Below are 27284 nucleotides of genomic sequence, written 5' to 3' on the forward strand. Positions count from 1 at the left end.
AACCAGAATAATTAAAAAACGAGATCTGAGAATGTACTGGATAGAGGACACTATTTTCGGCTTGCCAAATTTTTCAAAAACCATGGCGCGAACCTAGTTCTAAAACATATTGCCTTTATTGCACTTTAAGGACAGCAGTTGTTATGAGGGGAATCCTGATAGGCTATACAAAATTAGGCCGATTCTCGAAAGGCTCTGCTACCAATTATCGTACAGTAACATTTAATGTAAGATAGTGCACTATAGAGATAGGTGGATTTAAAAAGGCTGGGCTGGAGGTTTAAATCACCCGCTGCGGAGTTGGTAGTCAATGTTTTAACATAACACGAAAAGCATTCCTGATTTTCTTGTCGGTATATTTCTGATACAGTCTGTATATTAAAGCAACAACTTATACAAAATTCACACAAGTCTCTTAACAATGAGCTAACATTCCACTGCTTCAAATACAAAATTCCTGCAATATACCGCTAGTAGCAACGATACCAGCTGACACATACTATGTATTTTGCGAAGAATTGTAGAACCGTATCAGCTACTGTATGGTATAGAGCAGTGTCCCACAGTACTCGCTGCACATTACATTACCTAGTAGACTACTTGATTGCTGATGACGTGGAATATTATGTAGGAAATCTACCAAGCTTAGAAAACCAACTACATTTCACAGGATTTCCTGGCTCAATAAGGAGTCTCTCATTGAAATCTTTCCAATAGTTTCCTCACATATTTTAGATACCATCAATAACAGTAACAAGAGAACAATGACTCATAGAAACTGTGTGTTCAAATATATATACACAGCCGAAAGTATTAGTAGCAATGATACCACCTCGCACATGATATGTAGTGGAGGTCTTTGGAACTATACCATCAGCTACATGATACCTAATGCAAGATCCAGGAGCCACAGGAAATAAATATATTAATTAGGTAAGAAAACACTCAATCATATACAAATATATATTTTCCATAGGACATTTAAATCATATGCATTGAAATGAATGATTGTGGCATTACTAAGGAACTTTGTCTTTTTTCGGAGTCCACATTGAAATTAGTGTCATAGGACGTCGTTAAATTTTTCCTGTGAAACATTATTAAGTTTACTTATACGTAATAATATCAGCAATGATATGTGTCTGGTGAGAGCGCTATTTATTAGCATGCAACTTAACTAAGTTTTCACTCCCGTTGGTGGCACTCAAAGTGGTAATGATCTGAAGCCCTGAAAATGCACCAAGGCAATTGTTTTTCTAAAATAACTTCACTTCAATTGTAGCTCAGTTGAAAATGAATGTCAGTTCTGATGGTTGTAAGGATTCAAATGAAGAAAGGCTACAATTCTGGATACAATGCTTGCTTATGTCTGTTTCTTTAACTGTTACGACCTTCAGTCAGCCAAAACTAATTTTGAGTAATAAATTTATAAACTTCCTGAAAAAGGAAAAGCATGTGGTAACAGCATTATTTTAATTACAGATTAAATTACACTTTTCTTGTAACTCTTCCTATCCGATTCTTGTGAATTTCACTATATTTTGAGGCCAGGCCTGATATTTAAACACAGAGTTTGTCACGCAGTGATCGTTGTACGGTACACGACCATAGTTGTGCGAGTCAGTGCTGCGCGGCAGTGGTAATCAATTGTATTTTGCTTAAGTGTGGTGAAGGAGTGAGAAGTTATGGAGACCGATAGTGGCAGAACGTTGAAAGTGGACGGGCATAATCTACGAGTGGAACGTGAGATTGTCGTACCTATGGATGAGGAATCCATAACTGATTCACCTCGTAATACGAAACAACAGCAAGGTTCTCAGTCATCTGAGACTAATGTACAAAGGCGTAATACGGAAGTGGCAGACTGTTCTAATCCAGAACAACTTAACGATCAATCCGAGGTGTCCCAAGTAGCTTCTCCCCCGGAATATTATAATCGCTTTCATCGTGGCCCCTTCTTTGTATTCGTTGAATCTATTAACGATCAAAACATCGGCAGTTTACACCCTATGGCACTTGGTCGCCGATTCTATGAAACTAAGCTCAACGCCAAATCTAACAATGTAAGGGACGCAATAGACTACAAGTCACTTTCCATATGGCTTCTCAAGCCAATGCCTTTTTGAGTAACCCTATTCTTGAAACCCTAAAAATTAAAGTTTATATTCCATCTTCACAAGTGTTACGAGTAGGAATTATTCGTGGAGTGGAAAAAGGCCTATCGAATGACAAAATCTTACAGTATCTGGAATCTGAGGCACCAGTTAAAAGCGTGCAACGTCTTAATCGTCATGCAATTCAAGATGGAGAAACCCAATATCTTCCTACAGGTTCTATAAAAATAGATTTCAGGGCTCGAACGCTCCCATCCCATGTTGCCTTGTATAAGGTGTATATGGCAGTTGAACCTTACATCTTTTCACCTATTCGCTGTCGCAAATGCCAGCGCTATGGACATACAATTCGGCAATATCAAGCCAAAAACGCACGTTGTGGGAAATGTTCGCAACAGCATGAAACCCAGGCTTGTACTTAGCAATTCACGCTATGCGCCTACTGTAAGAAAAATCATGTTACGGGTTCCTCAACCTGTCCTGAACACAAGTATCAAGTTAACATTAAAAGGTTAATGAGTACTGAATACCTGTCTTTTCCCGAAGCTAAAGCTCGAATTGCCCTTCCAATTTACCATTCCGAACAACAAGAACATAAGTTCCCTCCTCTATCATCGAATTCCCCATCCCCTCCGACACCAAACCCTCGTAAACGTAAGTTTACTCAAGTCATCATGCAATCTCCCCCTCCTACACTCGAGCCCGGCTTTGATCGGCAAGGATATATGGCCATCCTGCGAAATGAGCCTTCGGTTCCAGTAAATTCATTCCCGTCACTGAGTGCCATGCATCAACCTCTGCACTTATCATACCCATCAAGTTCGTCACCATCTAATGGGCAGCAACCTTCCGCAGCCCCCCAAGATATAAGCTATCCTCCTACCAAGGAACGACTTCAACAAGAAATCCAGCAATTGTTGGTAATGTTAATCCAAAGTATGAGCCACAAGCCTCAGATTCACCATGTATTATATAAATTACGAGATTCTATCATGAACATTCTTGCACGATTACATTACTCCAATGGAATTGTCGAAGTGCCACCTCTAAACGACATGAGTTACAAATATTAATAAACGAAACGCAAGCTAATATTATTTGCTTACAAGAAATGTGGTTTCAACCACATTTCATTTTCAGATTAAGAGGTTATCAAGTATTCCGATACGATGGTAACGGTTTTGATGGAGTCGCCACGTGTGTACAAACTTCATTACCCTTTACACAATTACCTTTGCAATATTTCATCCCACACACTTATGCAGTAGGGATAGTATACTTGTTTTATAAATATCTATTGCTCCCTCCACATTTATATTACTCAGAATCAATGGACGCAATTTTTCCAACAATTTGCAACATTCCAACACCTTTTCATTCTCGGTAATTTCAATTGCCATCACACTGAATGGGGGTGTATCATAGATACAATAAAAGGCTCCAATTTACTTGCTACCTCAAATCATCAGAATCTGTTTATTTTAAACGATGGTTCCCTGACCCGTTTTAACTCCGCCTGGATCTCCACCCAGTGCCGTAGATCTTACATTATGTCGTACAACCATGGTCCCTGTCACCACCTGGCACACATTATCTGATACCTACACCAGTGACCACTTCCCCATCATCATAACATATGGTAATCGCCCAATAACTTCCCAGTTTAAGACACCTTCATGTATAAGTAATGTCCGATCTTATAAAAATTTCAATATTTCAAACTATCAATCATATCTCAATCATATCTTGCAGCAGGAACACGAGTCACCTATTACCTTTCCAACTTTACTCCCTTATTTAACCCAATATTTAAATATGTTTCATCCATGTCGACCGCTTAAAGTGATGACCCACCCACAGGAATACGAAATAAAATGGTGGGATAAAGAAAGTCACGATCTCATTCATCAGCGAAAACAATTATTTAAACAATACCGCCAATCAATGACTCAGCAGCATTATTTCCAATTGCAAAATCATATTGCAAAAAAAAAGCTTGTCTTTAATGCTAAAAAACGAAAAGCTTGGCAGTCTTTTATTTCTACATTAACTCCTGAATTACCAGCAGCGAAATTCTGGAACGTTATCCGCATGATAACGCGAACATTCCAATACCAAACTTATTCTTCCTATCCGTGACAAGTTTTAGAAGACTTTTATATACCCTCGCCCCAGTATCAGTAAATCCGCCATTTCTACCCACCTCACAGGACAATTCTCGTTCTTTTACTTCGTTATTAAAGCCAATTACATATAACGAACTACAATCTGTATTATGTACCGTTAATAGCTTGTCTCCAAGACCTGATGCAATTACTTATCTCATGCTCAGGGCCCTACCCCCCCACGTCCAAATTTATTTACTACAATATTATAATAGTATTCTTGAGACATTACACGTACCAACAACATGGAACGATTTTTTCATAACTCCTATTTTGAAACCAACAAAACGACCTACCGAACCTGAAAATTTTCGTGGCATAGTTTTGGGATCATGTATATGGAAAGTCTTCTGTAAAATCCTCATGAAACGAATGGCGTGGTTATTGGAATATCACTCGCTATTACCTAAGTATCAGTTCGCTTTTAGACGTGGTAATAGTACACAGGAACCTATCATTATTTTCCTACTCGACATCTTATTGGCAAAATGGCGGAAACAATCTACCGTGGCAGTCTTTTTGGATATTAAAGGTGCCTATGATGCTGTGTTATTGCATATTCTCTGCGAGAAATTATTTATTTCTGGATTTCCCATCAAATTCCTTTCTATTATAAATCAACTATTTACCAATCGCCGGTTAACCATTAAATCAACTCAACACACAATTGATTCGAGGATTCGATACTAAGTGGAATTTTGTTTGCCTTTTATATGAAAGATCTCGAATCTATTGTGACTCCACACGCTCGAATTCTAGCTTACGCGGATGATTATGTTATTTATTGCTCTCACTCCAACATTGACCATTGTACAGCCACAATATCTCGCGTTTTAAGTTTAGTCTTTCGGTGGCTAACAACCCATGGACTTTCACTTTCAATCGCTAAATGTGCAGCGATGATCTTTACAAATAAGCAAAACTTTGATAAAAGTCCTATTAACTTTGATACCTATAGCATCCCCTTTGTCCCACAACACTTATATTTAGGCATATATATCGACCAAAGACTTACATGGCAACCCCAAATCCAGTATTTAATTCGGAAATCTGATCGTTATATTACTATCTTACGAACGGTAACGAAACGTGCATGGGGTGCTGACCCCTTGTCAGCATTACAACTATATCGTGCAACCATTCGGTCCATACTTGATTATAGCGCCCATATTATTGATTTAACCGCTAAACACAGGTTACTAGCTTTGGGTCGTCTACAATTTTCAGCACTACGTATCAGTGTGGGTGCCCTCCGAACAACACCAGCTAACACTTTACTAGTACAAACTAGAGAAGAACCACTGTATATTCGCAGGATAAAAATTTTAAAGAAATTCCTACTTAAACATATTAGCAGATCGAACTCCCTTATGGTCCCTAAATTAAAATTATTATATGAATACTATCAACAGCGTCCTCCACCTCATCATCAGTACCCCGCCATATATATGGCGTATGCTGAACACCACCATCTTACTGAGACTACTTCGCACACCACGCGTAAATTTGTATTCATATGACTATGATATTCAAACATTCCGTCCTTCTATTATCATTGCCCCTTCTGATTCATTAAACTAATCAATGTATGCACCTCATCCCAAATTATACACTCTTAAGAAATTTAAAAGTTCAATAACCTCACCAGATTATCACCTTTTTACCGATGGGTCAAAATCGACTACTGGAGTCGGAGCAGCATTTTATGATCCACAAATACAAACTAGCTTTAAATATCCGTTGCCTAATAATTTAACTATTTTTTACAGCAGAATTATATGCCATATATCAAGCTCTCTTATATGTCCAACAGTTGCAATCCAAAAAAATAAATATATTCAGCGATTCTCAAAGTGTATTACAAGCTCTCCAATCCTTCGCCCATAGTCAAAATACATATGTCTACGAAGTTAAACCCCTTATTTTTCAACTCGAAACATCCGGTTTTGTTATAACTGTACCGGGTGGTACACCTCCACGCCGCTAATTCAAATTTTGCGCCAGTTGAAACTCCCCTACTGGAGGAAGTCTAACCTTTATTTAAGGTGTTAATTTTCAAGTTTCTCAGAAGATGTCACTACTTGGAAATTTTGGAGTTTCTGAACTGGGTCGTTTTCGATGTATTTTTGTTTTTCCAGTAGTAAGAAGTATGAACTTTCTCTTCTAGAGGACACTACTCAAGAACTAAAATGGTGCACCCTAGTGCGAACTGAAAGAACTGTTTTTTGGAGAAATTTTTATTTCAAAAGTTTGTTTCTTGTTAAATTTCTTTCTGTTATTGTTTAAGTTGGCTGTATAACCCTTTCTTTCCCCTTGTTTTGAATTTAGCCAATCCCGAATTTCCGTAATTAATTTATAACCAATCAGGTGTATCTTCTCCAAAGGGGATATGTTGCTTAACCCTAGCCAATAAAGTTTTTGTGGGAGGGTGTTCTCATTCCTCAAACGCCTCGAACTTTCCGCGGGAGTATATAAACTGCTGATTTTAGGGTCTCCGGGCCACTTCTGTACCATCTTTCAGTGTGTAAAGTACATAGCAGGGGGCGGGAAGCGCCTCTTTCTTCGGGCAGCAGTTCAACAACCAGGTAATGGCCGTTTAATAACTTCTTTCCTTGCTAGCTCAGCAGTTTAACTCTCGGGGCGGGTCCGAAGCGTTTCCACCATGTCACTTTTCCCTAAAATGTAACGACTCTTAGCATCTATTCTCTTTTAAAGTTACATATTGGGATAGAGAGTGCTTAACCCTCTCGAGCTCCCACTCATATTGTTTTGAGGTGAACTTATTTCTCACAACCGATTCTTCCTTAATGTAATGTAAATTGTTATTTTCTAAAGTCACCTCTGTAGTATGGGATTAGCCCTTGCATTAGCGGCCTAGAGCCAGATTAGGTTTTAAACAAAATGTATTAGGAGTGCAGATCGCCTCCTCTCAAATTGTTATTTTAGAGGTCATGTAATTAACCTTTTCTCACTTAATAGGCCTCAGTAGGTTGGGTATTTTACCCCTGTGTCTATGTCCTTAGAGGACAACTTGAAGGTGGAGTTTGGTGTGGCCTTTGATAGGCTTAAAGTTGAGAGCGAGTGGCTCTTTCTCGAAAATAGAGTGTTGTATACCTCGAGGAGGCTTTTCTGTGTAATTTAGAGCAAGTGCTCCTGGGCATGAATGGGGTTTTCTGCCCCTCTGTTAAATCTTGTTTTGGGGTAAAGTTGGGCTAGTTGCCCAAGAATTGCGAGTTCGGGGCTCGAAGCCCAAATCCTGTAAATACTGTAATTGTACTTTTGTTGCCTTGCTACTCTGTACCTGCCATTTGTGTTATTTCTGAATTTTGGAAAGAAAATATAACCTTGTTAAATTTTAAATTAACTTTAATTTCGTAGCCTGAGACCTGTTCACCCCCGCACCTTCTTTCACCTCTACCTACCACAAAAACTTGGTAACAAGTGGTAGCAGAGCATGGTTGACTGGGTCTCAATTTAGCCCCTTTTGACGGCTAAACATTGCTTTGATTCGAACTCTAACAATTTTCTCAGTTGCTGGAATTTTTAAATTTTTCTTTTACAAAATTTTTCTGTCATCATGCCCGGCCCTCACGATGTTCTCCATCTTAACTATTTGCGCAAGGAGGAGTTGATCTATGAATTGACTATTAGAAATGAGCAATCTGTAGGCACGGTTGCGGTAGACACAAATAAGCTTAGAGAGTTCCTTGATTTGCCCATTTCCATCCCCACTTTGGGAGAGAAAGAAATTGACGACTCTATTTCCACGATCACTGATAATACTACTGAGCTAGCATCTGTAGTTAGTTTTTTTGAAGAAAATGATCCTTCGCCTAATCAAATTAAGCGTGTGCAAGCCAGGCTATTTCATTTTTCAAATAGAGTTAACGATCTGTTGTCTCTGAAGTTGAATGACGTTCAGAGGAAGGAAGCTAGTATGGTTCTCGAAAATCTTTCTGAATTGTCCAGTAAAGTTACCCAATTGTTAACTGGGGAAGTTCCTCCCAAAACTGATCAACCCGTCACGGTGAATGTAGGTAGCGAGGAAGAGCCTCCTAAGGGAGATGTCAATAGGAAAACCGTTGCAGCCCAAACAAACTCTGCCCCATTGAACAACGAGTCTAAACGCCGAACCTCGTTGAATAATGTACGTTCTGAATTAACGTCCTTGCCACTTAAAACTTTACCTACTATGTCACCTGGGTTCAGTAGCTTGCCTCATCCATTAGCAATGTTGCTCAGAGGTATCTCTTAAGTTTTCTGTTAATACCACCAGTGAAGTTATTTCTTTTTTAAGGTTTTTAGTTGAGTTCCAGGATCATGCCCTTGTTTTTTCTCTTTCTCCATGTCAGATTTTGCAAATCATCTATCCCTATGCAATTGGTATTCTCTCAGACAAAATAGTAAGAGCCATTGCCGAGCAATCATCTATCGAGGATTTCCACGCCCACTTGCTAGCTAACTTCATCCCGGCTAGGGCAAGGTCCTCCCTTATTCAGAAGTACTATTATCGTGTACTGCGCTTGGATGAAAACTTGGCAGACTTCATCCAAGATATTAAGTTCTATACTAGGGTGTTTGCTCTTCACTTTCCGGAGGATCAGATTGTACAAGCTATTGTGGAAGGTATCTCACCATCCTATAGGTCATACTTGTGTTTCGCGGCGTGCCCACAAACCTTCTCCGAACTTGAAGCATTGGCAGTCTCAGCGGAAGGAGTTAGATACGCCGATTCCTTGCGTGTCGTGAGAGAACCCCCACCTTCTTTTGGTAATCCTCGGCCTCCACCTCGCCGACCAGTCACACCTCGTAAATGCTATGCTTGCGGGTCGCCCGACCATCTTCGGAACAAGTGCCCATTGATCAAATCTAGTAGGGCAAATAATGGAGCTGGTTCATCACAAGGCTGTTTTAAATGTGGGGCTTTCTCACATATCGCCAAGAATTGCCCAAATTCAAATAGCACCCCGTCCTGCTCAACTTCTAGTGCAACTTCCACCAATGCCAATAATATAAAGTGACTAGTGGCTTCGGCTGAGTCGACTAATCCATCTTCCCGAGGCTCAGCCCCTGGTAAACAGATCGAAAATTCAGGGAAAGGTCAGCCTTCAAATTCATCTTTTGAATGCCCCAAAGAATGTCTTAGGATTGCGGCGGATACCCCCGCACCTGTTCCTTTTCTTAAAATTGAACTAAATAATGAACCTGTAACTGCTCTATTAGATTCAGGCAGCGTTTGTTCTATTATTTCGGCTCAATGGTATTCAAAATTGAAATCTGTTTGTAAACTACCTGACTATGGCTCATCTCCTGTTCAATATGTTTCGGCTAATTCATCTCCATTAGAAATTCTAGGTTCTGTAAATGTCAACATCCGCATTTTTAAATTTACATGGAAAATTAAACTGTTTGTGGCCAAGCGCTTGTCTTGCCCCATTATATTGGGAGCTGAATTCATTTCTCACTCTGGTCTTGTGCTCGATCTTCAGAGTAGGTCGTGCACTTTCAAATTTGCGTCTAATTGTAAAATCCCATTATTGAAATGTAATTCTGCATCATGTTCATCTATTTCGCCTACCCAGGATGAGATGTTGTTAGACCTTAGACATCTACCTGAGGAGCAGGCTGATAGTATTCGTAAGCTGTGTCAGTCGTTTCCAGAGGTGTTCTCGGATACTCTTGGTGTTACTGACCTTATCGAATACAAAATTGAGGTCACGGATTCGATTCCTGTCCGTTTTCCGCCATATAGGCTATCTCCACCTAAAATGAAGGCTCTGAAAGAAATCATCGATCAGATGTTGAAGGATGGTATTATTAGGCCCTCTAAGTCGGCGTATTCTTCACCTATTTTTCTAGTCCTGAAACCCCAAGGGGGCTTCAGGCCTGTCATTGATTATAGGGCTCTCAATCGGAAGGTGGTGTTACAATCTGTGCCCCTTCCGGACCTTCATTCTTGCTTTTCATGGTTTCGTAATGCCAAGTTCTTTACTATCTTGGACCTGAATCAGGCCTACAATCAAATTCCCCTAGCGGAAGAGTCTAAACAGCTTACAGCGTTTGCCACGGATTGGAATTTGTATGAATACAACCGCGTGCCTTTCGGGCTCCCCACGGGAGCAGCTGTACTCACTAGACTGCTAGATAGGGTCTTCTCCGACATCAAATTTGAGTACTTGTATCACTACCTGGATGATGTCGTCGTATTTTCGGAGACCTTTGAAGAACATCTAGATCATCTGCGAGAAGTTCTTAATCGCCTTCGTAAGGCTGGGTTAACTGTGAAGTTGTCCAAGGTTGCCTTCGCTAAGCCCTCCATGTCATTCCTAGGGCATATTGTCTCACCTGATGGTGTTGCAGTCGATCATTCAAGAACACAGGCCATCCGTGATTTTAAACCCCCTAAGGACATCAAAGGTATCGCCAGGTTCATTGGTATGGTGAATTTCTTCAGGAAGTTTATTCCTAACTTCGCTAATAGAGCGGCACCCTTGAACCTTCTTCGTAGGAAAGCCATCAAATTTGAGTGGGGACCTTCTCAACAAGCCGCTTTTGAAGATCTTAAATTAGCTCTCTGTAATGCCCCTGTCCTTGCTATGCCTGATTTCTCAAAGAAATTCATCGCCCAAACCGACGTGTCGTCATCGGCGGTAGCTGCAGTCCTTCTTCAAGAGACTGAACTAGGGAGGTGACCCATCGCCTATGCATCTAGGACTCTATCGGCTCAAGAAGCCAAGTATTCCATATATGAGCTCGAAGGTTTGGCAGTCTTATTTGCCTTAGAAAAGTTCCGTCTCTATCTGGAACATGTCAAATTCGACCTGGAGACAGATAATCCAGCCTTAAGCTGGGTCTTAGGTAGGCCGCGTCGTACTGGTCGTATAGCCCGTTGGGCCATCCGTATTTCTGCCTTCCAATTCGATGTCAGGCATATCAGAGGTACCGAAAATGTTGTTGCTGATGGACTCAGCCGTATGGTTTCCAACGACGTTGAGACCCATGAACCGGTCGAGAGTTCATCACCTTCCGAGTCCATACTATTTGATGTTAATGCCATCTTAACAGATGCTCCCATGCTCTTTAGGGATATCGAGAAATACCAACGTGAAGATCCGACGCTGGCTCCGATAATGGAAACCCTTTCTTCTGGGGAACATGTCGTCCCTTATGTTCTGAGGAATGGTGTTTTATGTTGCCCATCGAGGCATGATAAGATGATGAAGTTTGTCGTTCCAGCTGTTCTTGTATCTATGATCTTCAAGTACTATCATGAGACCCCATTAGGCGGGCATCTTGGTATCTTTAAAACTCGTGAAAAGATTCGTGAAAGATTCATCTGGAAGGGTATGGACGGTGAAATCCGTGATCTAGTAAAGGCTTGTAAATCCTGTTTGCTTAGTAAACCAACCATGTCCACCAAGGTATGTCTGTTGTCTTCTCATCAAGCGTCGCGCCCCATGGAACGCCTGTATATTGATTAAGTAGGACCCTTCCCCCAGTCAAAGGGAAATGCCAACAAGTTCATCCTTGTATGTGTAGATGGTTTTACAAGATTTTCCTGGTTATTTCCGACTAAGCTGGCTACCGCTCAGTCCACCATTACTTGTCTAAATTCTATCTTTGCTTCTTTTGGTCCATGTCAATATATTGTGTCTGATAATGCTAAGGTTTTTACATCAAATCTTTTTCGTAAATTCTGTTTTGACCTGTCCATCTCTCATGTGACGACTTCTGCTTATTACCCTCAACCATCTTTGGCTGAACGGGTTAATCGTAATCTCAGGTCCGCGCTTATTGCCTATCGTCATAAAGATCATCCCAGGTGGGACACGTCCCTGCATTGGTTAGCTTTTGCTTTGAATTCGGCGGTTCATGAATCACATAAATTTACTCCAGCGTCTTTGATGTTCAAGTTTGTTCCCAACACGCCGCTCTCTAACCTCTGGTCTCTGAGTGACATTCTACCGGAGACAATAGACCCGGACAACATTAAAGATCTTTGGAAGAAGGCTAAAGCCAATCTTAAAGTGTCTCATGAAAAGGTTAGGGAAAGATATGATCGTGGACGGAGACCCACCAATTTGAAGGTAGGCGACCAAGTGATGGTCAAGAATTTTGTTCCCGCGGGCAAGCTTGCCCCCAGATTTCATGGGCCGTGTGTCATTCTCGATTTCCTTACGCCGGTTACGTTGTTATTAAGTAATCCAGCCACCGAGAGGATATTTAGGGTTCACCTGTCGCAGGTGAAACCTGTATAATTTCTGTGCTAACTTGCTTCATATAATCTTGAAAGGAATATGAAGGTTATATATATATATTTTTTTTTTTTTTTTTTTTTTTTGAGGTTTTCACTTTTAAGGCCTTCTGCCCCTTCTATAATATTTTGTTTTATATGTAAGCATTTTTGTAAAACCTTCCCCGAACCGTTAAACTGCCATCCTGTCGTTGCCACGGCCATTACCACGCTCCCGTCTCCTGCTCCACTACACACAGTGGCTTGTACATGAAATGAATTTCTCCACGCCGCTGGCCCCTCAACCTCACCACAATGAATGTACCCTACTATCATTCTGGTCCAACAAAAATTCTGCCGTCGAGCTTTAATGTTTCAGTGCCCCCGCAGCCGTGCCGTGACTGGGATAGAGGAAGGGCCCCCTCTACTCCAGCGAGGTCGACATGTGCACGGCGAGCCTGAGCCCTCCTCCCGGCCAAGGCTGATGTGCGGCGCACAACCTGCTACTTGCCCGCAGCCTGTATATGTTCACCGCGGGCGCGGCGTGCTTCAACACCACTACTCCTCCCATAGTGCGGCCGAGCGGTATCTCAGGGTACTTGAGAGGTCCGAGCGGCCTCCTCTGAACTCAAGCAGCGGCGGCTGGTCTGGCCGTCAAACTGATCAACGTTTAAAGTACGAATTCAGCTATATGGAAATTCCAGTTCAACATTACTACTTTTTTTTGATTTCTTGCAATATCTGGTGGACTTAGTAAATTTTTCATCAACCTTAAAAAACTAAAATTTTCCTTCTGAATTCAACTTCTACAAACATAAAGACATTACTTCAAAAGTTACTACAAGAATTTTGAAACTGGATCAAACCAAATTTAGTAAACTTTTATAAATGCTTCTGCAATTAATGTCTATATCAAGATCATAACTTGGAACTTATTTCGAAACACAGTTTATGTTCTTCTGTGTTACCCCTTGGAGGAACTTTTGGGGGGGGAGGTCTGTACCGGGCGGTACACCTCCACGCCGCTAATTCAAATTTTGCGCCAGTTGAAACTCCCCTACTGGAGGAAGTCTGAACTTTATTTAAGGTGTTAATTTTCAAGTTTCTCAGAAGATGTCACTACTTGGAAATTTTGGAGTTTCTGAACTGGGTCGTTTTCGACGTATTTTTGTTTTTCCGGTAGTAAGAAGTGTGAACTTTCTCTTCTAGAGGACACTACTGAAGAACTACAATGGTGCACCCTAGTGCGAACTGAAAGAACTGTTTTTTGGAGAAATTTTTATTTCAAAAGTTTGTTTCTTGTTAAATTTCTTTCTGTTATTGTTTAAGTTGGCTGTATAACCCTTTCTTTCCCCTTGTTTTGAATTTAGCCAATCCCGAATTTCCGTAATTAATTTATAACCAATCAGGTGTATCTTCTCCAAAGGGGATATGTTGCTTAACCCTAGCCAATAAAGTTTTTGTGGGAGGGTGTTCTCATTCCTCAAACGCCTCGAACTTTCCGCGGGAGTATATAAACTGCTGATTTTAGGGTCTCCGGGCCACTTCTGTACCATCTTTCAGTGTGTAAAGTACATAGCAGGGGGCGGGAAGCGCCTCTTTCTTCGGGCAGCAGTTCAACAACCAGGTAATGGCCGTTTAATAACTTCTTTTCTTGCTAGCTCAGCAGTTTAACTCTCGGGGCGGGTCTGAAGCGTTTCCACCATGTAACTTTTCCCTAAAATGTAACGACTCTTAGCATCTATTCTCTTTTAAAGTTACATATTGGGATAGAGAGTGCTTAACCGTCTCGAGCTCCCACTCATATTGTTTTGAGGTGAACTTATTTCTCACAACCGATTCTTCCTTAATGTAATGTAAGTTGTTCTTTTCTAAAGTCACCTCTGTAGTATGGGATTAGCCCTTGCATTAGCGGCCTAGAGCCAGATTAGGTTTTAAACAAAATGTATTAGGAGTGCAGATCGCCTCCTCTCAAATTGTTATTTTAGAGGTCATGTAATTAACCTTTTCTCACTTAATAGGCCTCAGTAGGTTGGGTATTTTACCCCTGTGTCTATGTCCTTAGAGGACAACTTGAAGGTGGAGTTTGGTGTGGCCTTTGATAGGCTTAAAGTTGAGAGCGAGTGGCTCTTTCTCGAAAATTGAGTGTTGTATACCTCGAGGAGGCTTTTCTGTGTAATTTAGAGCAAGTGCTCCTGGGCATGAATGGGGTTTTCTGCCCCTCTGTTAAATCTTGTTTTGGGGTAAAGTTGGGCTAGTTGCCCAAAAATTGCGAGTTCAGGGCTCGAAGCCCAAATCCTGTAAATACTGTAATTGTACTTTTGTTGCCTTGCTACTCTGTACCTGCCATTTGTGTTATTTCTGAATTTTGGAAAGAAAATATAACCTTGTTAAATTTTAAATTAACTTTAATTTCGTAGCCTGAGACCTGTTCACCCCCGCACCTTCTTTCACCTCTACCTACCACAAAAACTTGGTAACAATAACGTTAATATGGATTAAAGGGCATAACCGGCACGTAGGCAATGATATGGCTGATATAGCAGCAAAAGAAGCCAGTACAGATACCGCGAACTTATTACAAATCAAAATCCCGATTTCTGACTTCTTTCCATATATCAAAAATGAAGCTAAACACACATGGTGCACAAAATGGCGTTTATCAGCTAGTACGAAAGACCACTATTACTATCAAATTCAACCGAGTATTCCCACACTTCCGTGGTTTGCAAATGGTACGTATACACAACGTCACATTACTAACATCATCAGATTACGTTTTAATCATGCCTTAACCCCGGTATATTTATCTCGATTTCATATTACGAACGACCCAACTTGTTCCTGTGGAGAACCTCAGGGCGATAGGGACCATTTATTTTGTCATTGCCCCCAATATGCACGCCAACAGGCCATTTTAATGCAGAAATTAATTAACGTCCACGTACCTTTCCCTACACGACTTTCAGCTTTGTTGTATCAAACTTCACCTAAGATCATTGCTATCTTAAACCAATACCTTGATAACACTCGCATCAAATTGTAATTACGATCTAGATTTTCAGTTGTTTTTTCCGACATGTTGGTGAAGTTCTGGGTGAGTGGATCTTGCACCAAGAGTTTTATTACTCTCCAATCTTGTACAGTGCAACACGTTTCTACTGCTCAAGATTAATAGGTTATCTGTGTATTCGACCAGTGCAGATAGTTTAATACTTTTATGAACTTACATATACACGATATCATAGTGCTTCTTTCAGTTCATCTATCTAAGTGTAATCGTGCTAAAACCGGTCATTAATGATGTAAACATGTGCTGTTGTGATATAAGTGAAATATTTCATTGGACTCGTGACTGGGAAAGAATATATTGGTTCCCAAATAAATGTCCGCAAGACAAGACAAGACAAACACAGAGTTTATTCCAGAGATACTTAATTTGAAATTAACCTTGATGTAAATGAGACCTCAAAATTATTCTGAGATCTTAATGGGTTAACTGCATACGATTATATACTTTATGTTTATTGTTTACATTTTTTTTGTCCAATACTTTCTTTTATTTGCTGAAGTATTGTTTTTCCTTTTCGCATGTTTCATTGATAGAGGATTTGGTTCTCGGTACTGATGTTCACCGATTTGCTGTGGGCGAGTCACCTTAAAATTTTATTACCTTCATAATTTCTAACTTGAATTCTGAAGTGTTTAATTTTTATGTTTATCACTTAATTGTCTACCCTCTGATATTGTGATTATTTCAATATATGATACATAATTTCAGGAAGTAACTTATATAAAATTTGCCTATGACATGCTTCTAAATTAACCGCATAATATACCATATCAATGCAATAATTCCAGGATTCCAGAATTAAGTTAAACTTATTCATTTAATTGAAATTTTTCTATATGTTCAATGAAGAATATCTAACTCTTAAACAGTTCTTTCAAAGAACTAGTGTATGTTATTTAATTTGACACATTTAATTACTTCATGTTGTTTTCTTTTAATTTTTCAGGAAATGATTGTAAATTATGAATTATTATCCAAACAAATATAGAACTAAGGTAACTCATATCTTATTCTTGTGGGAGCTAGGTTTTAACAAGGCATTTTTTGATCCCGGCCTTTCACCCTTTGCAAGAGTGTTGTTCCACTGTATTGCTTCCATATGAAATAATTGTCACTGGTAAGAAATTTGTTTAATTTTTGCGAGAATGTTCAACCAATGAAATCTCTTCACCTATTACCTCATTATTTCTATTACTGACAATGGTTTATCTAATTGTGTACATTACCTCGAATGAATTTTCTTGTGTTACCACCGACTCTGTTAAATCTGATTCAATTTCTTGCTTCAGATGTATCTTTTCTGACACAGGTTCAAAATTTACCTATGGAAAAGGACATATTTATATTAGACATGCTATTTACCCACATCTACCAATCTTATCACAAACAAATGACCACAAAAAATTCATTACTTGCCTGCAGTTGAGTTCATTTGAAAATTTCATTACACGAGATAAACCTCCTAGTAGGGTATATTTGCATGTGATATTGATATACCGTACATCTGGGTGTCTCCTGGGCAACGGACTAGGACTTTTCCTAGATGGCTGATTCTCTCACTTCAGAAGTACCAAGATCAATTTCAATGGTTAATAAACCCCTTTTCAGGACCAAAGCTGACAGTTGTATCAGTTAACGTAGAAGGCATAACATCAAAGAAGGAAACTCTGTTACAACAACTTTGCCAAATCCACAAGTGTGACGTTCTCTGTTCAAGAAACTCACAGAAGTAGTGACCAAAGTGACCAAGAGTATTAGGAATGCGTTCGGTAGCCGAAAGACAGCATGAAAACTATGGTAGTGCTATATTCACAAGGCCAGAGCTGAACATAATATCTACCTCATCTACAGACAACAATGATATAGAAATCTTAACAGTGGGGCTATCGAACTGTATCATAACATCTGTCTATAAACCACTGAGCGTTACATTCCACTTTAGTGATTCAGCTGTAGGACAAGAGGAGAAGTTTCGTATCATCGTGGGCGATTTCAACAGCCATAGCTGCCTATAGGGATATAGAGAAGACAATGAAGACAGTGAAGCTGTAATTACGTGGTCAGAATCTAGTCAACTGTCCTTAAATACACGATTGTAAACTTCCCACTTCTTTCAACAGTCGTCGGTGGAGACGTTGATACAACCCAGATCTCATTTTTGTCAGCGATGCTATATCACAGCAGTGTGTGAAGTCTGTCTGTGAACCTGTACCCAACACACAACACAGACCCATTATGCGCTAAGTTTTCTCAGCAGTTCATCCACAATCTGTGCCATTCAGAAGGTGTAACAATTTTAAGAAAGCTGACTGGTTGAAGTACACAAAGCGCTTAGATGAAATGGTAGCAGACATCGAACCTGTTCCAGAAGTATAGAATGTGTTCATCGATGCCGTCCAAGAATGCTCTCACATGTCATTCCCAAGAGGCTGTAGGTCTCAGTACATACAGGGTCTAGATGCCAGCACAGTAGATAAATTAAATGAATACCTACTGCTTTATGAAGAAAATCCCTTCAGTGAGGACACTATTGAGGCTGGTTAACAACTAATCCAGTCCATGGGCAAAATAAAGAGAGAACATTGGTTTAAGGGATGGAAGGACTAGATATGGCAAAAAACAGCAGAGAAGCTTGGAAGCTACTTAGACATCTGAACAATGACCCCACAAAAAGTCCTCTACCTAGCAACATCACTCCTAACCAGATAGCTCATCAGCTCCTAATAAATGGCAAAACAGATAAGCGAAAAACGACCACCAACACTTCAAAGAAATATCAAAACATCCAGTCTGTCCAGTCCCTTCACTATGAACGAGCTGGAAAATGCAATAAAAATGAGCAAAACTGGCAAGGCAGCCAGTCCAGATGACATGCGTATAGAGTAGATTCAACACTTTGGGAATGCTACTAAACAATGGATCCTACAGCTTTTCAATAATTGCCTGGAATGTTGACATATCCCTAAACTCTGGAGGAAGACTAAGGTGGTTGCAATCCTGAAACCTGGTAAGCAGCCTAAGGATACAAAGGATTTCAGACCAATGTCACTCCTGTGCCATCTATATAAAATTTTTGAAACAATGCTTCTGAACCGTATAACACCAGTGGTCAAACCTCTTCTAATCGTAGAGCAGGCTGGATTTAGACCAGGAAGAAACTGCTGTACACAGATCCTTAATCTGACACAGCACATAGAAGACGGATTTCAGTGTGGTGATATTACTGGAGTGGCTTTTGTTGATCTCTCTTCAGCATATGATACTGTACAACACCAGATAGTTCTAAGGAAGTTTAACCATCTTACTATGGATTTCAGACTCAGAACGATTATTGCCATGCTGTTGCAGAACCGACGTTTCTTGGTTGAATTCCAAGGACAGCAAAGTAGATGGAGAATACAGAAGAACGGCCTCCCACAAGGCAGTGTCCTAGAACCAATGCTATTTAACATATACACCAACGACCAATCTCTTCCACCTCATACAAGGAGCTTCCTGTACGCAGATGACCTGGCCCTAGCAACTCAGAGTAAACACTTCGAGCAAGTGGAACAAAACCTTACTGCTGCTTTGAAGCTCTCAGATTATTATGAGGAAAATCACCTCAAGCCAAACCCATCGAAAACTAATGTGTGCGCCTTTCATTTAAAGAACAAAGAAGCCCTACGGAAGCTGCATGTGAATTGGAAAGGAATGGAGCTGGAACACAGCAATACTCCAGTTTACCTTGGTGTTACCCTGGATCGTTCGCTGACCTTCACCACACACTGCACCAAACTCAAGGCAAAAGTTTCATCACAAAACTGCCTACTGCATAAGGTAACTGGTTCTGGATGGGGTGCCCATCCCTAGACAGTAAGGACAACTGCCCTAGCACTCTGCTACTCTGCTGCTGAACATGCTAGTCCCGTGTGGTACAAATTAGCTCACGCAAAGAAAGTCGACATTGCCTTGAATGAAACCTGCAGGCTAATCACAGGCTGTTTAAAACCAACACCCACACAGAAGTTGTATTCACATGCAGGTATAGCCCCACCTGATATTACACGTGAGGTGGCTGCTAATATCGAGAGACAAAAGGTTTGTAGCATCTCAGCCCATCCCCTTCATGAACAGCAGCCACTACCAACTCGACTCAAGTCCAGGAAGAATTATTTTACAGTCTTCTGCTCCACTTGATTCTGACCTCCAAAAAGGCCAGGGTTAAGCTATGGAAACAAAGGTCATCCGGAACGTGTTGAAATTGAAGAAAAGTTGCCACCTGGTCACGAAGAGGGATGGTGTATATGGAAGTCGTTAAACAGACTGCAGACTGGCGTTGGAAGATCTAAGGACAAACTTATGAAATGGGGCATCGTGCATGGTGGGGATTCACTGTGCGAATATGGAGAGGAACAGACTTCTAGGCATCTCTTGCACTGTCGTCCATGCCCAGATTCATGTACAGGGTTGGAATTACTGGTCACAACTAGTGTAAATAATGTATATATAGTGTATTTTCATGTAATACTTGATTTCTCCTTTTTGATTTTTATGCACGTTCTTCCATTTGTTATACTTCATATGAACATTTTTCAAGTGCTTCATTTATAACTAAATACGATTAATTCGTTCATGTATATTTTTCATACTAAGTACATATATTCAATATCCCCTTCTTGTATATACTGGTACCTCTGACACAAATAAATAAAATAATTACTGTTTAGAGAAAATGTCTACATAGAGAGGATGAAGTTCAAAACAATCCTGCAATATAATGTAAGAAGCAATGATACCAGCTACCACTCACTACATATTTTGAGAAGAATCCTAAACATAATAGAAATATACCATCTGCCAAATGAAACCAAATGCAAAATCTTGGGACCACTTGGTGGAAATATGAAAATCAGGTAAGAAAACTGTCAATCCTATAAAAATGTATATTTTCCCTAGGACTTATTCACTGAAATTAATGTTCCTGAGTGAAATCTGTCAGACATTTTCTCATAAATTCTATTGTGAAACAATCACTTATAAAATTATGTATATTACCTTGAATGAGTTTCCTTGCTCTGTTAACCCTGATTTACTGTCTTGTTTCAGAGAGATAATTTCTGATACAATTTCAAAATTTTCTTGCAGGAAAACATACATATTGGGCATGCTCTTCACACATACCTACCAATATAGTCAGCAACAAATGAGCATGATAATCCTTTACCTGCCAGTATTTGAGTTAAAAATTCTCTACAAATACAGGATACTGAACACCAAGGAGTGCAGTTCAGGAGAAGAACAGAATCCTATTTGAATGCTCAGGGATACTTTTTATTGTGGAACAATTCACACAACCCTTTTTAAAATAACACTGACATCAGCAAAGATGAACACAAATATTGACAGATTATTCTACTCATCCTATAGAAAATAATTCTTAAGAATTCAGATCCACACTTTATTTTACAGGTATACCTAGAGCTGAGCATGAAAAATGTTTCCTCCATCTCACAAGTTGTATGTTATGTCCCCAGCTATACAGCTGGTTGGATCCTTATCAGGTCCACAATCAACTGCCATAAAGTGCCTAGGAGGCTCCAAGGAGACATACTAAAGGAGTGAGGAGTGACGTAGTGTCCCGTTACTTCCCTTTCCTAGCCAGACACTTTAGTCTGTGAAACAACTCAAATGGTTATTTACTATGTGGTTTACATCATACCAACACAGACATTCCTTATAGTAATGATGATGTAGGAAGGAGGTGGGACTAGCAACAAGCAAATGCAGACTTAATTGAGATTTGGAAATGGGAAACCACAGAAAACCTGCATAAAGGATGCCAACAGAGGCATTCAAACCCACTCTCTCAAAAGCAAGCTGACAGCTATGTGTTCCAAATCATGTAGTTATCTTGCTTGGTCCCTATGAAATCTTACACACTAACCAACTTTAATAGTAAAAGACAGTAAGCCTCCATGGCTCAGGCAGCAGCCCTGGACACTGTGGTTCAAATCCTGGTCATTTCACGTGAGATTTGTGCTGGGCAAAGTGAATGCAAGACAGGTTTTCCTCCCCATATAGGGTTGTCATCAGGAAGGGCATCCGGCTGGAAAACAGGGCCAAATCAACATGTGCGAAACAGTTGACACCCATGACCCCAAAGGTGTGGGAAAAGCAGTAGAAAAAGAAGAAGAGAAACTCTAGTTTTCCCTGTCATCTTTCATTCCAGCAACACTCTCCATTAACATTTTACCTGTCAGTCATTTATCATTGCCCCGGAGGAGTGCAACATGTTTCGGCAGCCAGCATATTTCCTATCCTCACAGCTAGATGAGGACTTCATTCATTCCATTTGTGACCCATTTGAATTATTGTAAATAGGCTGCGGTTTTCAATCATAAAATATCTCAAACAGGAAAAAATTAGATGGAACTAAAACCATGGCAGACCTTTGCCTGCCAAATGACCACTGTTTAGCATGCGGCTGGCAGATTATATGGTAATGCATTTTCAGGCTCTGGTCAATATACTTCACTTTTTGGAACAAAGTCCCTTCTTCCTGTCAGACAACCCCCGAATTCTTTTCATGAAGCCTGAGTGGATATCAAACCAGTCTTCTAATTCAGGTAATAAACTACCAAACCTCTCTACTCCTGAACCGAAAATCTAGGTGCTTAATTTTGATACCGACAGTAAGAACTACAAAGTAAACAAACACTAACCTAACTCTCGTACTAACAATAATCAACAGAGGTCATGAGAGGGACCTGTAGCCCCACCACCAGATGGTGTCTGAATACTAGAAATGTAAGGACAAACCACGTTTAGAGCACTGTTCATTTATTACAATGCCATAGTCACATAAATAAACATATTAAACCCACTGGCCATCAACACGCTGGTCTGTGAACAGTGAAGTGAGGAAAGAATGAGAGGGGAAAAAGGCATGTCATGAATGTTCCTAAGTCAGCAACTACCCACAATTTTCAGTAACAATGAATGACCTCCATGAATGTATCACTGCTTCTCTGATGGTCAACAACAGTGGAATGCTACAGCTTATATTACCCTAACAAGACTACCACCTATATGCATACCATGTGATGAAAGGAAGATGAACTGCACATCTGTACATTTCTGATTATACACCAAACATTATTTTATGTGAAAGACTTAACAGTCTGTAACTTTAATGGCATTTATAAATCCAATGAATCCTTTAGGATAACTCAGTATGTTCATAAGAAAAAAGAAGTCTGTTGTAGGATTACAGCTCAGACACTGACACTAATTACATTAACATAATTTTGATATTTGGAAAACATTTCCTGTCAAGATTAAGAGCCATTGTACTGGAAGGCACACAATCAGCAGATTAAAACTGCATGTGTTCACTTTAGTTACCAACAGAGCAAAAGACATATAATTAAAAGAATTTCTTTCTTCTCCAAAACCTTCCACTGAACCTCAGCCTTCATCAGGATGGTTGCATTGACATGTGCTATACTGACAGTAATCTGCCATATTTGAATAAAAGCATTAAATTCTATTCAGTAAAAGGTATCTGGAATGATACTTACAGTTGAAGTATCTGCAGTTCTTTCAAGCCAGACTGTTTCCTCTTTGATCTGTAATTTCTGGTCCATTTCACAATGCAAATGAAGTAGTTTGAAGGTGCTAAGATTGTAAATATATTCCTATAAACCTGCACTGAAACATGACACAGAAATATATATTATTATTGTCTAAGTCATACTCTAAATAATAAGCAACAAGCTTGCAGTTTTACATGGCAATTGATATCATGATTATGGCTACATGACATACAGTTCCTCATGATTGTCAGTAATGTGATCGTAATCATATAACCTCCTATATTGTGATGATGACCATAGGACTTAAAGTTTTACAATACTGAAAATATCATTATCATAGCAATAGGATGTAGAGATTTACATAGAATAAAACCAGAGGGACATGACTTTCATTTGAAAGGTCCGACATTTATTGATTAGGACCAAATAGATTAGTGTCCAAAAGTTAAGCATAATCACTAAATGAGGCTATCCCACCTGATAGGAATGTCAGACGGATTGCTAAAAAACAGAATCTGAATCACACAACTTGCCCAAAAAAACAGTGTCAGAAAGGTTCTGATAGCTAAGGTACACCTTTGACAACTAACAATATCTTGGAAATGTTTTCCACAAAAAAATATGCTGTTAATAGGGTGTGCCGTTCCTGCATCCAGGGTGGGTCATGAAGATATCCAGACTAGCTCATTTATGTTTAATTTCCAATCAAACATTGTCTTGTTGTCGTGGATTTGGAGAGATTGCAAATGATGTTATGTTTGATGGCTATTTCGTATAATGCCGATGGACGTCTCCACCGTATCAACTAGCCTTTCTTGTAAAAAAATAGTTCTGCAAATCTTAAACTAAAGATGACTATGCTATTATAATGCCTACACTAACATATATATATACCAATAACATTTCACCACATTCATTTACTAAAAATCCAGCAAATTAAACAAAAGAATGAAATATTCTTGAAAATAACGACTACCTTCATTTAAAATTGATTAATTATCTAACATCATTTCATCAAAGATCTTTGATTATGTTAAAATATTAATAATTATGTACAATAGATAATTGGAATCATTTTGAAAAATGTAAATAGAAATCAAATCGTTACATTTTTCATCTGTGTAAAAGATAATATTCCTACTTTATTTGAAGTAAAAAAAATATATATATATATTCAGATCTTCCAGGGAAATCATTCATTTCAGCATCAATAACTTGCCTTCTTAAATTGTATATGCTGTTTTAATTATTTAGTTGTAGGTATTCAGGTCTTACGGTCTCAAAAGCCAAGAATAACAGTTGAGAGGATGCGTCGTGCTAACCACACGACCCCTGGTAATCTACAGTCCTTCGGGCTGAGGATTGGTCGCTTGGCTGGCCAAGGCCCTTTCAAGGGAGTTACGTGCCGTGGGGTTTGGTTTTTATTCGAGTCTTAAATATTTAAATATTCAAGTATTTATAATATCTAGGATGAGGATAATTTTTTTTTTTGCTAGGGGCTTTACGTCGCACTGACACAGATAGGTCTTATGGCGACGATGGGATATGAAAGGCCTAGGAGTTGGAAGGAAGCGGCCGTGGCCTTAATTAAGGTACAGCCCCAGCATTTGCCTGGTGTAAAAATGGGAAACCACGGAAAACCATCTTCAGGGCTGCCGATAGTAGGATTCGAACCTACTATCTCCCGGATGCAAGCTCACAGCCACGCGCCTCTACGCGCACGGCCAACCCGCCCGGTGATAAATTTATTACTTAAGAACTGGTTTTCATGGATTCATCAGGGTAAAGATAAGTATTAAGTCAATCACATCATGTGCTCTCTTCTAAATTAATATCTACTATCATTATATAGCTCAACTGGATATCATTCCTCTCATAAATCTTACAAGTTAGATCAACTGTATAAATGTGTCTCAAGAAATCTGTCATCATGTAATTAATAAATACCAAAACCTCACACACTGTTATTTATGAACAACAGGTACTGAGTATTAATTATGAAGACTCTAACAATCATTACCTTCTGCACTTATAAGTGAAAAACTTCTCATACTTGTGCATGTGGTAAAATAAGTGCCATGTACATATTTATCAAATAATCATCATTATGGTAGAGATCTGGGTTAATTTTGATTAACATCCTACTCACCTTTCCTTACAGTGAGTTATCTTGATGATTTGCACATGCCTAAACTCAATATAACTTATAACCTACATAATATATATTTTCAATATGTTGGATATGAAATATCTAGGAACTATCATTCTTAATGGAATCAAGTACAGTACCAACCCTGAATTGCGTCAACCCTCTTATTTTTATCTTCACAATAAATCATTTTCTTCTTTGCGGACAAAACAATAATTATCACTTACATTACTCTTCTTCATATTCATTCAATATTCATATACCATTTCCTTCATATCTCGTTATCATATTTCTTCTTTCATTAGCAAATAACCTTCATATACACGGTGACTTGACGCATAGGACTCTGTAAGCTTCATTTATCTAATTGATTATTCCATTCCTTCTTAATCCATTTCTGTTTCACTTCGTATCATTCTCATTTCCTCTTAAATCCAACTATGATCAATAAATGACACTGTACTATCTCCATCTTACAAGATATTAACTCTCATTCACTCACAATATTAACCATTATGTCATTATAGATCTTACAATTCACATATGATAACCTCATCATTTGACTAAATGTCATTACGAACGCACTTGCATGTTATATATTTCACATATAGGCCTACCCTACCCAAAGATTGGTTATATGTATAGATGACTACGCATCATCCCTTCACTTCGACACAAATATTATTAATTCACGAGAATTTACTATTTCTGAGCTAAGTTGAAGATCTCACTGCCTCACTATTTCTTCACCACACACAAAAAATATCTTCTTCTTCTTCTTGGTTAGTTGTTGGACATCGTCGTAAGACGCTACGTCCAGTCACTGGTTTGCGGGTTAATTAATGTCGGGGAGAGGTGCCAACAGTAGAAGAAAGTAGTACACTACGAAAGAGGAGGGAGAGCTATGTAAAAAAAGCGAATTGCAACGGTTAATGATGAAACATAGGAAAATACCAATGATATATAGGCTAAACGATCAGGGAAGAACACAAAAACACTGGGACACTGGGTTCTAATTCTTCACGTCTGTGTGGTCTGTCACGACGTCTTACTACAAACAAAAACCGGACCACATATAAGGGTGAGTATGTGCAAGTCCGTACCCAGAGGAAAGGAAAAGGTTACAAATGGATGTTACATACAACAAAAAAATTGATAATTAAGTCCACAACGTGAAAAGTCGGTTAGGACACGAAACACGAAACGTTTAACGGCAGTTGGTAACCCTCATGAAAAAGCTGACGTATGCATTCGCGACGGTGATGTTCATATGTCTGACAGTGAAAAAAGATGGGAGTTACAGTACTGACTACTCGGCCACATGGACAGAAGGTACTGTCAAGAAAAATAAGGCAAGAGAGATGTGTAAGCTTACAGACACGATTGAGGCGGAGGCGGATGTGTGGAAAGTGCTCCTACAATTCTATTACAATAGCCGTATGTTTTACTTGGAAGGAGGGGAGGGTAAATATAAAAGAATATCTTCCTGTAATGACTGTAACAAATGCTTCAAGCGGACATTTTGTCCCACGTCTGCTATTAAATCGTCAATTTTCTTAGAAAAGGTGCGACATTGGTCGATAAAATTAACATTGGAATTACCGTGTAAAGCCGGGACAGAGGGAGATGCTGAAAGTGGTGCGTGGGAATCCGAAGGTTGCCCGTGGGGACTTGACTTCCGTGATGTAGATGCAGGCTCGTTGGAAGTAGCAGGTATCAAACGCACGACTGGAGTGCCAGAATGTTCTGGAACCGTCTTCGGATTACTTATCAAATTGAGATATGATGCCCTGTCATAACCTGGTTTAACGGGTGGGCGGGAAGGGTTACTAACCACCATAGTAAATTTACGCTTTCGAGGGAGAGTTTCTTCCGATTGAGATGGTCTAGTGGGTAAAGGAGGAAAATGTTGGGGCATCAGAAGGGGGTTAGATAGGGACTGTAATGGGGCAAAATAGTTTTTCACTTCTAAA

At 39.5% G+C, this 27284-nt stretch overlaps 1 protein-coding gene across 3 annotated transcripts in view; it reads right to left on the bottom strand.

Annotated features, from left to right (window-relative positions):
• LOC136874725 (zinc finger protein 892) overlaps positions 1–27284 on the bottom strand; it is a 95494-nt gene that overhangs the window by 49205 nt on the left and 19005 nt on the right. For 2 of the 3 annotated variants that reach the window (XM_067148390.2, XM_067148388.2), the window contains exons 2-3: positions 23148–23277; positions 16812–16907 (exon numbers count right to left, since the gene is read on the bottom strand). In XM_067148390.2, coding sequence (XP_067004491.2) covers positions 16812–16907; positions 23148–23213 — 162 coding nt within the window. In that variant the 5' untranslated portion in view covers positions 23214–23277. The remainder of the gene's footprint in view (positions 1–16811; positions 16908–23147; positions 23278–27284) is intronic. The other variant, XM_067148391.2, reaches the window with a different exon arrangement.

This window comes from Anabrus simplex, chromosome 5, assembly GCF_040414725.1.
Source record: "Anabrus simplex isolate iqAnaSimp1 chromosome 5, ASM4041472v1, whole genome shotgun sequence".
NCBI classification, from domain to species: Eukaryota; Metazoa; Arthropoda; class Insecta; order Orthoptera; family Tettigoniidae; genus Anabrus; species Anabrus simplex.